Source organism: Macaca fascicularis, chromosome X (assembly GCF_037993035.2).
Source record: "Macaca fascicularis isolate 582-1 chromosome X, T2T-MFA8v1.1".
Lineage (NCBI taxonomy): Eukaryota > Metazoa > Chordata > Mammalia > Primates > Cercopithecidae > Macaca > Macaca fascicularis.
Genome location: NC_088395.1, coordinates 48,920,111 through 48,934,163, shown reverse-complemented (window position 1 = coordinate 48,934,163; position 14,053 = coordinate 48,920,111). Strand labels below are relative to the sequence as shown.

The window sequence follows — 14,053 nt, the reverse complement described above, 5'->3', positions numbered from 1 at the left end:
AGCAATTCTGGTGCCTCAGCCTCCCGAGTAGCTGGGACTACAGACATAGGCCACCACGCCCGGCTAATTTTTGTATTTTTAGTAGACACGGGGTTTTGCCATGTTGGTCAGGCTGGTCTCGAACGCCTGACCTCAGTGATCCGCCTGCCTTGGCCCCCCGAAGTGCTGGGATTACAGGGATGGGCCACTGTGTCCAACCTGCCCCAACAGTTTTTATCTGCATTCCCTCTTTTCCGTGTTTTCTTTTTCTCCAAACCATTTATCAACCTGTAACATACTTAATATTTTACCTACTTAGTTTTATTTATTTTCTATCTCTCCCACTAGAATGGCAATTCCACAAACAGAGGTATGCTTATCTCTTTTGCTCAATGCTGTCTCTCCAGTGCCTGGAACAGTGCCTGGCACACAGTAGGTGCTTAACATACATTTTTAGTTGACTGAATGATGGAGGGGCACAGAAACAGGAAATTTGACCTTGTCCCGCCTACCCTGCCATGAGCTATGCTTCAATTGAGATGATTTGGTTTATTTATTTATTTATTTATTTTGTGGAGGGGAGGGTTTCACTATGTTGCCCAGGCTGGTCTTGAACTCTTCGATCTACTAGATCCAAAGGTAGAAAGTGCTAAATACCCTGAGAGTGAGACTAGAGAAGGCTCTCCGGGAAGAAGTAGTATCGCCTGATGCTGGTCCTGGAAGGTCTGATGGGAATGAGAGATCCTGGGATTCTGCGAGGCCCAGGAATGGAGGAAACAGCAGGCAGCAACTGGAGGAGTGAGGCAAGTTAGGAAAGGATGAAGATGATGGCGTCACTGACAAGGAGAAATCTGTCAGGAGCCTTGAATCCCAAGGGGATGATCCTAGATTCCGTGCTCAGAGGTGTCATACCCTGTCATAGGCCTCCGACCGAATAGCTCAGAGATCTCACACCTTACATAAACACCCATGCATGGCTCCAATACAATAATGAAGATCCCGTATTCGTAGAGAGGTTATGCATTTATTAGGCCAGCTTGGATGACATACAGACATGTAGGTTTGGTCCCAAACCTGTCTTGGGTCCCCCCTGAGCAGGATGTGTGAAGTGCCTAAGTCTCAGTCCTCAGAGGTCTCTGGGCCTGGGTGGGGGTTTGCAGGAAGGAAAGGAGAGGGCGACATCGAGGGGGACAGAATGGAGGAGGAGGACAGAATGTGCCTCCATCACGAGGAGATGTAGTTTGACACCTCAATCAGATTTCTGTCGGGGTCTCGGAAGTAGATGGACATAATAGGCCCTTTTGCCCCTGTTCTGGGGACTGGCCCCTCCTCAATGGGGACATCACAAGCCTGAGGTGGGAAGAAAAGACAAAAGTCATTCATCAAAGTGTGTGAGACCAAAATTTAATTCTTTTTTTTTTTTTTTTGAGACAGAGTCTCACTCTGTTGCCCAGGCTGGAGTGCAGTGGTGAGATCTCAGCTCACTGCAACCTCTGCTGCCTCCCGGGCTTAAGCAATTCTCCCACCTCAGCCTCCTGAGTAGCTGCGATTACAGGCGCATGCCTCCATGCCCAGCTATTTTTCATAGAGATGAGGTCTTGCTATGCTGCCCAGGCTGGTCGCGAACTCCTGACCTCAAGTGATCTGCCCACCTAAAGTGCTGGAATTACAGGCATGAGCCATTGCACCCGGTCTGTAAAATTTAATTCCTTATAGTGGCCCAGAAGACCTTAGAACACCACTGTATCTTTCTGACCTCATCTCCTATCATCCTCCCCCCATCACTCTGTTCCAGCCACTTATCAGCTAGATGGCCTTGGGCACAGTACCTAACTACCCTGTACCTTGGTCTCCTCATCTGTAAAATGGGAAGGATAATAGTGCCTAGTATTATCTAGTAAGTGGCAGAACCAGAATTCGAACCCAGGCAGTCTGGGTCAACGACCATACTCTGAACCCCTATGCTTCACCCATTTTCCTTCCAAACCAGTCTTTTTCACTGACACTTCCCAAAGAAGGCGTGTAGGTTATTTGCACAGAATATGTATAAGACCTCAATCTGTGTTCTGCAAAAGGGAAACTAATATCCCTTTATTTATTGTAGAGGCGGGGCCTTGCTCTGTCACCCTGACTAGTATGCAGTGGTGCAATCACAGCTCACTACAGCCTCCACCCGGGCTCAAACAATCCTCCTGCCTTTTAGCCACCCAAGTAGCTGAGACTATAGGCACACACTGCCACGTCCGGCTAATTTTTTTTGTATTTTATGTAGACACAGGGTCTTACCATGTTACCCAGGCTGGTCTCAAATTCCTGGGTTCAAGTGATCCTCCCTCCTTGGCCTCCTAAAGCACTGGGATTACAGGCACGAGCCACTGTGCTCCTGGCCTTATTTTAATTTTTTAGAGACAGGGTCTTGCTGTATCACCCAGGCTGGAGTGCAGTGGCGTGATCATAGCTCACTGCAGCCTCAACTTCCTGGGCTCAAGTGATCCTCCCACTTCACCCTCTTAAGTAGCTAGGATTACGGGCATGCATTACCACGCCTGGCTAATTTTTTTTATTTTTTGTGGAGATGGGATCTCACTATGTTGCCCAGGTTGGTCTGGAACTCCTGGCCCAAATGATCCTCCCACCTCAGCCTCCCAAAGTGCTGGGATTACAGGCGTGAGTGACCATGCCCAGCCAATGCCTCTTCTAGATGACATCATTTTAAGTATTACAGAGACACTGGATTAAATAACAGCAAATCAGAAATTATTCCCTCTTCAATCTTCTTTCAGTCCTTCTTGTTATACAAAGAAGGTGGATGCTAACAAGTTCTTAGTATCTCTTTAACCACCTGTTATATCTCCCTTTGTAATGTCAGGGCCAGGGAGTACAGGGAATGGAAGTGGCTAGAATCTAATGACATTGTTATGCTTTTATAGCTGTTGGTTTTTACAGTTACTTTTCCTTTATGCCAAGACATAATGGGTTTTTCATGTACTTAGATGAACATTTTCTTTTTATATAAATGTATTTAGGGCTGGGCACGTGGCTGATGCCTGTAATGCCAGCACTTTGGGAGGCCAAGGTGGGTGGAGCACTTGAGGTCAGGAGTTTGAGACCATCCTGGCCAACATGGTGAAACCCCGTCTCTACTAAAACTACAAAAATTAGCCAGGTGTGGTGGCACGCGCCTGTAGTACCAGCGACTTGGGAGGCTAAGACAGGAGAATCGCTTGAACCTGGGAGGTGCAGGTTGCAGTGACCCTGAGATCACGCCACTGCACTCCAGCCTGGGCGACAGAGCAAGACTATCTAAAAAAAAAAAAAAAGGATTTAAGTGTATAAATGTAGGTTTTTTTGTTTCTTGTTGGTTTGTTTTACAATGGGGATGCTTAGTTTCCTTTTTAAATACATTTATTTACATGAAAAAATTATGTCAGTCAAAATAGTGAGTACATAACTGTGTGCAGACATTATCTGGTTGTGGTAAAACTCGTTACCTCTCTGGGTCATGCTTCTGTTTTCACTGTGTTTGCAGCAGCTTTTGCAAAAAGAAGAGAAGTCCCACTCACCTTGAGGTGCTGGATCATTTCCTCCAAAGGCACCTCTGTTATCAGACATATGTCCAGGGAGCCAGGAACCGGGTGAGCGGCTTTGGGTTCAAATTCCTTTCCCACCTCGTGGAGGTTAAATTTCTGGTCTCCAAAACACAGTGCTTTCCGGTCTTCCTACTTGGCGGGGAAGGGCAGAGACAACAGCCTAGAATTAAACCTCCAAGGTGAGTGTGAGATGAAGCCTTTCCACCCATCCCAACAAGGTTTTAAAAAAATAAAAACTAGAATGGGGCTACTACACAACAACCTTTTGCCCCACCCAAGTCTCATTCCCTAGAGGCAAGTGTACGAGTTCATTTCTCCCTGAAATTATTTCCGTATCTCCAAATAGTGCTTATACCACCCAAGGCAGAGATAGCAATTTGCCTACCGAGTATACATTTCCCCTTTATTTCTTATAAACAACAGAAATTTCAGTGGGGTCAACTGTGTGCCCAACTTAAAAAACCTACATTTCCCAGCACGTCCGGAGGCCACCTTAGCTGGACTGGGTAATGAGATGCGGGCAGAGGTGTGGGTGGGGCTTCCGGGAACCTCCCTACCCCACTGTGCTGGCTCTTATTGCCCATTCACTTCCTCTTGCTTCCCAGCCACTGCCCATGACCTGACTACCTCTGGACTGATTGTTCAGTGAGAGGAAAAGAAAACTCTGTCTTGTTTAACCCACAGTTAGTTAGTTGAGTTTTCTCCTATGTGCCTCCAAAGTCCCTAACGGATGCACCACTGTTTATTTATTTATTTATTATTATTTTTTGAGACAGAGTCTTGTTCTGTTGCCCAGGCTGGAGTGCAGTGGCACAATTTTGGCTCACCGCAACCTCCACATTCCTGGTTCAGGTGATTCTTGTGCCTCAGCCTTCGGAGTAGCTGGGTCTACAGACGCACGCCACCATGTCCAGCTAATTATTATATTTTTAGTAGAGATGGGGTTTTCTATGTTGGCCAGGCTGGTCTCGAACTCCTGACCTTAGGTGATCTGCCCACCTCGGCCTCCCAAAGTACTGAGATTACAGGCGTGAGCCACTGTGGCTGGTCTTTTTTTTTTTTTTTTTTGAGACAGGATCTTGCTCTGTTGCCCAGGCTTCAGGGCAGTGATCATGGCTCACTGCAGCCTCAACCTCCCAGGCTCAAGTAATCCTGCAGCCTCAGCCTCTGAGTAGCAGGGACCACAGGCACACCCCACCATGCCTGGCTAATTTTTTTATTTTTTGTAGAGACCGGGTCTCCCCATGTTGCCCAGGCTGGTCTAGAACTCCTGGCTCAAGTGATCCCCACCTCAACCTCCCAAAGTGCTGGCATTACAGGTGTGAGCCAGTGTGCCCAGCCGCATCACTATTTCTTGATTTAGCAACTTGAGATATTTCCTATCATCTCCCTGCTATGATAAATGAGAATTTAGCTCATTCACATTACTACCTCTTCCAACACAATTTGATTATCATTTTTAGTTTCTCTTTTAGCTCCTTTACAATCTTTAAATAGCCCACTTGCATGTTTATTTTATTTATTTAATTTTTTTAAGAGACAGAGTCTCGTTCTGTCACCCAGGCTGGAATGCAATGGTGCAATCATGGCTCACTGCAGCCTTGACTTCCTGGCCTCAAGCAATCCTGCCTCAGCCTCCTGAGTAGCTGGGATTACAGGTGCGCACCACCATGCCTGGCTAATTATAAAACTTTTTTTTTTTTTTTTGTGGAGACAATAGTCTCAGTATGTTGCCCAGGCTGGACTCCAACTCCTGAGCTCAAGCGATCCTCCTGCCTCATCCTCTCAAAGTGTTGGGATTGCAGGCATGAGCCACCACGCCTGGCTGCAAGTTTATTTTTGTAGATCAACTACAGACTAACTCACAGCCCTGCCATGTTCTTCATGGCTCCTCCCTCTCCTGGACCTCTCAACATGTGCCATTTTTTTTTCTTTTTCTATCTCTTTTATATCACTATGAATGATACCACATCCATTCAATCAGAAAATGACTTTATTTCACTTTTCTTTTTTTTTTTTTTTTGAGACAGAGTCTCGCTCTGTTACCCTGGCTGGAGTGCAATGGTGAGATCTTGGCTCACTGCAACCTCTGCCTCCTGAGTTCAAGCGATTCTCCTGCCTCAGCCTCCCGAGTAGCTGGGACTACAGGCGCAAGCCACCATGCTTGGGTAATTTTTGTAGTTTTAGTAGAGATAGGGTTTCAGCATGTTGTCCAGGCTGGTCTTGAACTCCTGATTTCAAGTGATCCACCCATCTCAGCCTCTCAAAGTGTTGGGATTACAGGTGTGAGCCACCACGTCTGGCCGATTTTATTTCACTTTTGGACTTGAAGATAGTTTGGCTCAGTGTACAATTGTAGGTTGCAGCTTATTTTCCCATAGCCTTTTAAATATGTTGCTTCATTGTCTTCCCCAAATATGGTGTTGCTGTTAAGAAGTCTGATGTTCATCTGCATTTTCTATTATTTGGTTGGTGATACATCCATCTTCCACTACTGCAGCTTTAGGATTTTTCTTAATCCTAATGTTCTGAAATTTCACTCCATTGTGTCCAAGTACAGAGGTTGAGGCATCATATACCTCATTGTCACCATTGGCCCACGCAAGGACTATCTCTTGTTTTATTTATCTTTTTCTCTTCATTCTCCATTCCCATCTCTACCTTAAGCAACCATTATAATGTGTTTGATGTGTATCCTTGGGTTTTCATAAATTGCTGTAAAAAGTGTGTTACTGTTTTATGTGTGTGTATTGTAAAGGGTAGCATGCTGTAGACCTAATTGTTTCTTCATTTTTCACTCAGCACGTTCTTTTCAAGACCCATTCATGTTGCTGTGTACACATCCAGTCTGATGTTGCATAATACTACATTTCTGCATAAGGTTCCATGTTAGATTTAACATTTTTACCCAAATAGAAAAAATTGGCCAGATGTGGTGGCACGTGCCTACAGTCTTAGCTACTCAGGAGGGTGAGGCAAGAGAAGCACCTGAGTCCAGGAGGTTCAGGCTGTGGTGAGCCATGATCGCAACACTGCAGTCCAGCCTGGGCAACAGAGCGAGACCATGTCTAAAAAAATTTTTCTTCTCCTGTTTGTGATTCCTCGAGCCCTTTCTATTTAAGTTATATGTGTGTGTGTGTCGGTGGGGGGAGGTGTTCATGTGTGCTTAATTGTTTTAGAGCAGTTTTAGGTCCACAGCAAAAGTGAACAGAAGGTATAGGGATATATACACCTTGCCCCCACATATGCACAGCCTCCCCCACTTCTTTTACTTAGTAATAGGCGCTTAAGTTTCCTCCATGTCTTTTCATGGATTGATAGTCCATTTATTTTATTTAATTAATTTATCTATTTGAGACAGAGTTTTGCTCTGTCACCCAGGCTGGAGTGCAATGGTGCAATCTTGGCTCACTGCAACCTCCGCCTCCGGGGTTCAAGTGATTCTCCTGCCTCAGCCTCCTGAGTAGCTGGGATTACAGGCACCCGCCACCATGCCTGGCTAATTTTTGTATTTTTAGTGGAGATGGGGTTTCACCATGTTGGCCAGGCTGGTCTCAAACTCCTGACTCAGGTGGTCCACCCGCCTCAGCCTCCCAAAGTATTGGGATTACAGGCGTGAGCCACCGCACCTGGCAGATAATCCATTTATTTTTATCACTGAATAATATTTCATTGTCTGGATGTGCCACAGTTGATACAGCCATTCACTTACTGAAGCACATCTTAGGCATTTTTTGCTTTCTTTGCATTTGCCTTTTTTGAAGTTGTTCCAAATTCTCAAGGATAGTTCAATCTCTGGAAACCTTTTTTCCCTTGGATCTGTCTTTCCTGGGGTCTTTCTTACGCCTGTACCAAACTGGACTGATTGTTCTCTAAGTGCCTTTCTGGGATCCTCCTCTTGGGATCTGTTGTGGCCTGACTTCCATATTCTGAGATTAGTCATCTTTTTTTTTTGAAATGGAGTCTTGCTTTGTCACCCAGGCTGGAGTGCAGTGGTGCAATCTCGGCTCACTGCAACCTCTGCCTCCCAGAATGCTGGGATTACAGGCGTGAGCCACCGTGCCCGACCAGTCCCCCATTTTGATATAGCATACCCTTAAGTAATTTTCAAAGCGAGTGGGAAATTTTCTAAGACTTCGCATGACTAAAAATGCTTTTATTCTACATTTACCTTTTTGTTTGTTTGTTTGTTTGTTTTTGATACAGTCTTGCTCTGTCACTCAGACTAGATAGTGCTGTGGTGCAATCTCGGCTCACTGCAACCTCTGCCTCCCAGGCTCAACAATTCTCATGCCTCAGCCTCCCAAGTAGCTGGGATTACAGGCGTGCACCAGCATGCATGGCAAATTTTTGTATTTTTAGTAGAGACGAGGTTTTGCTATGTTGGTCAGGCTGGTCTGAAACTCTTGACCTGAAGTGATCCACCCACCTCGGCCTCCCAATGTGCTGGGATTACTGGCCCCTACATTTACCTTTGCTTAATAGTTTGGTTGGACATAGAATTCTAGGTGGAAAATTTTCCCCTCAGAGTCTTGAAGGTGTCCTTTTATCTTTTGGTCTCTGGTCTCTTGGAAAATCTGATATTTGTTTGTTTGTTTGTTTTTCCTTTGTAGATAATCTACTTTTTAATCTCTACGAAAGCTCTTAGCATCTACTTTTTCAGTTTGATGTTCTATAATTTCATAAGGATCCATTTAAGTGTCAACATGCTGGATACTTGGTTAACCTTTTTCATGTGGCGACTGCAGAGTTCTCTTGTATTGTTTCTATGATAATTTCCTCCTCTCCTTTTTCTCCATTGTCTCTCTGGAAGCCCATATATTCAATCTGGAATCTCCTCTATTGATCTCTTTATATTTTCTCTCAGATTTCCCGTGGTTTTCCTTTTAGAGTTAAGTTATATGTTAAAGTGTTATCAACAAATTTTAGCCCACCTGAATTTTGGCATTTGGGAAAGTGGTTACCTTAAAAGTCACGACCTCCATGCCCAGGATCTTGGAATAAAACTTGGTGGTGTCTTTGATGCTCTTCACCGTCATCACGATGTGGTCAAGTCTATGGATAAGACATGGGGGAGGGGTCTGACTGCTGTCCCTCCACGACTAAAAAAAGAAAAAAAAGTCAGAGGAGACCACATTGCCACTTGTCATGCCCGTGTTTTCTTCTCCTTACCTCCCCCTACCTCCCCAATTACTCTACTTCCTCCTCACCCTCTTTCAAGGGGAAAGGCCTGAGAGAATACTTATTGGTAGAGTCTTACTGCCCATGTGTGGATTCACGAGAGCCCACCTGTCTGCCATGACCACTCTCCACTGTTTTCTTGTTCCCCTTCTTTTCTTTTTTTCCTTTTTTTTTTTTTTTGAGACAGAGTCTCACTCTGTTGCCCAGGCTGGAGTGCAGTGGCACAATCTCAGCTCACTGCAACCTCCGCCTCCTGGCTTCAAGCGATTCTCCTGCCTCAGCCTCCTGAGTAGCTGGGACTACAGGTGTGCGCCACCATGCCCAGCTAATTTTTGTATTTTTAGTAGAGACAGGGTTTCACCATTTTGATCAGGCTGGTCTCAAACTCCTGACCTGAAGTGATCTGCCTGCCTTGGCCTCCCAGAGTGCTGGGATTACAGGGGTGAGCCACTGCACCTGGCCTTCTTGTTCCCTTTCTCCTCTTCCAGAAGTGAAGATTAGTGGAGTGGAGACCAAGACAATGCCCTCCCTGTTTTCCCCTAAATAGAATTCATCTCTTTTCCAAGAAGTGACAAGACACAGAGGAGGCCCAGTTCTGTGAATTGGCCAATTTTACCCAGCCCCCTGCTTTCTCATTCTGCAGCTTCAGTCACAGAGAACAGGACAAGAAGGGGGCATCTCAGAAGAAATGAAGGTTTCTGGGCATGTGTGTTTACAGATCCACCTTGACACCCAGAGGGAGGACTACTACCACCCCTTCCACTTTCCTGCTGTCAGCACACTTCCCATCAGATCTTTCTCTTGACTTGAATTATTTAGTAATTTGTGTATTTACAGTATCTCTGCTACAGGAGTATAAAGCACCTGTGGTCTGGCCCTATAAGCAATGGAGTATAATGCTTAAAAGAATAGATTCTGGTGGTGGCGCCTGGAATCTCAGCACTTTGGGAGGCTGAGGCAGGCAGATCCCTAGAACCCAGGAGTTTGAGATCAGCCTGGGCAACACAGTGAGACCCTGTATCTACAAAAAAATACAAAAATTAGCTAGGTTGGGGGATGCTCACGTGTAGTTCCGGTTACTTGGGGGCCTGAGGTGGGAGAATCACTTGAGCCTGGGACCAGAGATTGCAATGATCTATGATCACGCAACCAGACTCCTGGGTGACAGAGCAAGACCATGTCTCAAAAAATAAATAAATAAATAAATAAAAATAAAAGATTCTGGAGCCAGACTGACATTTAAATAATTTCTCTAATTTCTCTGTGCCTTGGTTTCCCCTTCTATAAAATGAGCATGATTTTATATATATAGGAGTATTGTGAGAGTTTTTAAAAAGTACTGTTTTTAAGGGCATAGAATAATGCCCGATACATATCAAGTGCTATAAAAGGATTGATGATGATGATGTGTAGTTATCTTCTTAAAATCTAGACTCAGTTACAATGACCCCCTATCTCTACAGTCTCATCCATTGCTCTTGAACTCCAATCTACACTGTCCTTTTTCCTGTTCCTCATAAGGACCACCCTTGTACCTTTCATTTCAGGGCCTTTGCAGATGGTAATGCCTGTCTCCCTGACTAGAATGTAAGCTTCATAAGAGCAGGGGCTTCTGTTTGTTTTGTTCCCCACTCTTTCCCAAACAACTGGTTCAATCATATTTGTTCAATAAATAAATATCTACTGGAACAACTAGGGACAGTGCTTGGCACAAAGTCTGACTAATTTCTATTCTGTTCTATTCGATTCAATTGGATTCCATTCTACCCTTTGCTATTTTATTATTTTCTATTCCACTGCGTTTAGTTCCATTGAAACCAGCCCATTTTAAACAATTGATTTCACTGAGCTCCAGCTAAAAAAAAATCCTGTACCATTCTATTTTCCTGAGCGGAGGAGGCATTAGCGAAGTTGCTGAGTTCTGCTCTCCCAGTGGATACAAAAGATCCACATGGACATAGGAACTGCAGAAAGAGAAAATGACCAACATTTTGGCTCCATTGAAAATAAAGTCATGGCCGGGCGCGGTGGCTCAAGCCTGTAATCCCAGCACTTTGGGAGGCCGAGACGGGTGGATCACGAGGTCAGGAGATCGAGACCATCCTGGCTAACACGGTGAAACCCAGTCTCTACTAAAAGTACAAAAAACTAGCTGGGCGAGGTGGCGGGCGCCTGTAGTCCCAGCTACTCCGGAGGCTGAGGCAGGAGAATGGCATAAACCCGGGAGGCGGAGCTTGCAGTGAGCTGAGATCTGGCCACTGCACTCCAGCCCGGGCTACAGAGCAAGACTCCGTCTCAAAAAAAAAAAAAAAAAAAAAAAGAAAATAAAGTCATATGTTGAAAAAAATTTTATTAACTTTCTTTTTTAACTCCCTTTTTGAGACAGGGTCTTGCTTTGTTGCCCAGCCTGGAGTACAGTGGCATGATCACAGCTCACTGCAGCCTCAACCTCCTGGACTCAAGCAATCCTCCTACTTCAGCCTCCCTAATAGCTGGGATTACAGGTGTGTGCCACCATGCCCAACTATTTTTTGTTTTCTTTTTTCATTTTTTTGTAGAGGTGCGGGCTCACTGTGTTTCCCAGGCTGGTCTTGAACTCTTGGGCTCAAGCGATCCTCCCTCCTCAGCCTCCCAGAGTGTTGGGATTACAGGCATGAGCCACTGCACCCAGCCCTTATTAACCTTCTAACATCTATAGAATCTGTCACAATACCCTATTTACTTTCCTGATAATTGGCAATCTATATATTTTCTCTTAATTTCTCGAGATAAAATAGACATTGCTAATATTTTATTATTCTGTTCAAAGAATCAACTTTTGACATTGTTGGCTTTATTGTATGTTTGTTTTCTATTTCACCAGTTTCTGCTGTTATAATTTCTTTCCTTCTACTGTCTTAGGTTCCATTTGCCATTCTTTTCCCAGTTTCTTGATAGGGAAGCTCAGGTCATTGATTTTCAACTTTTCTACTTTTCTGATCTATGCATTTAGAACTATAGATTTTCCCTAAGCACTGCTTTGGCCACATCCATATCATTTTGATAGTCTATTGGAAATAAACTCCACCTATTCCTCCCATTATTCAGTTCCCTGCCAGCTCAGATTCACTCCCCAGATCCTGCTTTGTGGACTCGGAGCTCCATCCTTACAAATTCAAGGATGAGCAGGGATGGCTCTCTTCAAGAACAGGAAGGCCAGCGTGGCTCAGAACCCAAGAGTGAGTAAGAGATGAGTGGGAGGACAAGGCAGGGTCTGGATCCTGCGGGGTCTTGGAGGTGAAGTTACAAAGCCTGCTTTATAAAATGATGATCAAGACATAGTCATCACACAAAGGACTGAGTGCGGTGGCTCACACCTGTAATCCTAGCACTTTGGGAGGCTGAAGTGGGTGGATTACATGAGGTCAGGAGTTTGAGCCTGGCCTACATGGTGAAATCCTGTCTCTATTAAAAATACAAAAATTAGGTGGGCATGGTGGTGTGCGCCTGTAATCCCCTATTAGGGAGGCTGAGGCAGAAGAATCGCTCGAACCTGGGAGGCAGAGGTTGCAGTGACCTGAGATCGCACTGCTGCACTCCACCCTGGGCAGCAAGAGCAAACCTCGGTCTCAAAAAAAAAAAAAAAAAAAAAAAGGCATAGTAATCACACAAGGCTTACTGTGTGCCAAGCCCTGTTTTACACACTCTACAAAAATGTAATCCATTTCATTTCTCACCACAACCTATAAAATCCCTATAGTCAGAGTACCCGGAACACCATGTCCTTCCTCCTTTGGCTTCCTCCACAGGGAATGGTTCTGTCTTCCTACAGGGTCCTCTTCAAGGTCCCCTTCAGGTTGCCAGGGGCCTCTGAATTCCTCTCCTAAAGCTCAAGGTCAGCGCTGTGTTTCTTAGCCTCTCTCCACATGGCCTTAATCATGACAGCTTCAGGGACACCCTGCGTGAGTCACCTTTGTATCTCTCCACCTGTCCCTGGTTAACTGGGGGAGGAGCCAGCCCTTAGCCCTGGCCCAGCCCTGCACACCTGAGCACAGGGCCCTCCGTGGCTTAGAGCCGGGCCTTTCCATGGGCCTCTGCTGCCCTCTGCTTGTCTCTGAAAGAGAAAGGGAGAGAGGAGGACAGGAAATGGAAGCCGGCAGAGAAGGGAAACAGGTTACTAGACTAGCTTCAGTGTCAACACCCTTGCCCCAGAACCCCAGCGGCCACTTTGTTCACCTGTTTCTCCAAAATCCTGCCCCACATCTTGACTGGCAGCCTGGAGGGCAGATGGCGCAGCATGGCAGGGTAGGTGTCTTTGTCCAGGGGCCTCCCGACAACCCTCTGGCTCAGCACCTGGAGATCAAGGGGCAGGAATGGGAGGGCACAGGCTGAGGACTGTGGGAGGTGACACAGGTAGGTGGTGCAAATGGAAGGACTTTGACATTAAACTCAGGGCCTCGAAATTAAAAGCTTAAAGTGGATGTGTAAGGGATTACTTCTTGTTAACATTGAAGGCTGGGTGCAGTGGCTCACACCTGTAATCCCAGCACTTTGGGAGGCCAAAGCAGGTGGATCACCTGAGGTCAGGAGTTCAAGACCAGCCTGGACAACATGGTGAAACCCTATCTTTACTAAAAATACAAAACATTAGCCAGGCGTGGTGGCAGGCGCCTGTAATCCCAGCTACTTGGGAGGCTGAGGCAGGAGAATCGCTTGAATCCGGGAGGCGGAGGTTTCAGTGAGCCGAGATGGCACCATTGCACTCCAGCCTGGGCAACAGAGCGAGACTCCATCTCAATAATAATAATAATACTGAAAAACCACCAAGTATTAAGGGGATCTTTATTCTAGGGTGTGATGCCTCTGTTCTACTTAGGGGTATGTCTCCAAAGTGTGAGATCTGTGAGCTGTTTGAGAGTGTGTGTCAGGGGTGTGAAGTTGTGAGCTATCTGAGTTAGAGTATGACTGCTCTGACCTATTATGTGTCTGTTTCCAAGCCAAGATCCCTAAACTCTTAAGAGTTCTGAGCCCCTTAGCCAAGCACGGTGTCTGACGCCTGTAATCCCAGCACTTTGGGAGGCCAAGGTGGATGGATCACTTGAGGCCAGGAGTTTGAGACCAGCCTGGCCAACATGGTAAAGCTCCATCTCTACTAAAAATACAAAAATTAGCCGGGCATGATGGTGTGCACCTGTAGTCCCAGCTATTCAGGAGCCTGAGGCAGGAGAATAGTTTGAACCCGGGAGGCGGAGGTTGCAGTGAGCTGAGATTGTGCCCTTGCACTCCAGCCTGAGCGATAGAGTGAGACTCTGTTTAAAAAAGAA

At 45.7% G+C, this 14,053-nt stretch overlaps 1 protein-coding gene across 3 annotated transcripts; it reads right to left on the bottom strand.

Moving 5' to 3' along the window:
- Positions 1 to 987: 987 nt before the first annotated feature.
- On the bottom strand, positions 988 to 13,104 carry GLOD5 (glyoxalase domain containing 5). 3 transcript variants are annotated; one of them, XM_065537777.2, is made up of 5 exons: positions 12,966 to 13,104; positions 12,775 to 12,843; positions 8,534 to 8,671; positions 3,543 to 3,698; positions 988 to 1,329 (listed from the first exon to the last, which is right to left on the bottom strand). In XM_065537777.2, the coding sequence occupies exons 1-5, from the start codon at positions 13,026 to 13,028 to the stop codon at positions 1,204 to 1,206; spliced, it is 552 nt and encodes a 183-aa protein (XP_065393849.1). In that variant the 5' UTR covers positions 13,029 to 13,104; the 3' UTR covers positions 988 to 1,203. The 3 variants fall into 3 exon arrangements, with proteins under 3 accessions (XP_065393849.1, XP_005593545.1, XP_073886100.1); XM_005593488.5 differs by lacking the exon at positions 12,775 to 12,843; XM_074029999.1 differs by lacking the exon at positions 12,775 to 12,843 and having other exon boundaries at positions 8,534 to 8,624.
- Positions 13,105 to 14,053: the final 949 nt, after the last annotated feature.

Excerpts from the sequence above, each read along its gene's own strand:
- GLOD5 (XM_065537777.2), bottom strand. The coding sequence starts at position 13,028 with ATGCTGCGCCATCTGCCCTCCAGGCTGCCAGTCAAGATGTGGGGCAGG. Across the intron at positions 12,844-12,965 it reads GCAGGATTTTGGAGAAACAG|AGACAAGCAGAGGGCAGCAG; the intron begins GTGAACAAAGTG and ends TTTCTCTTTCAG. Across the intron at positions 1,330-3,542 it reads AAATGATCCAGCACCTCAAG|GCTTGTGATGTCCCCATTGA; the intron begins GTGAGTGGGACT and ends TTCCCACCTCAG.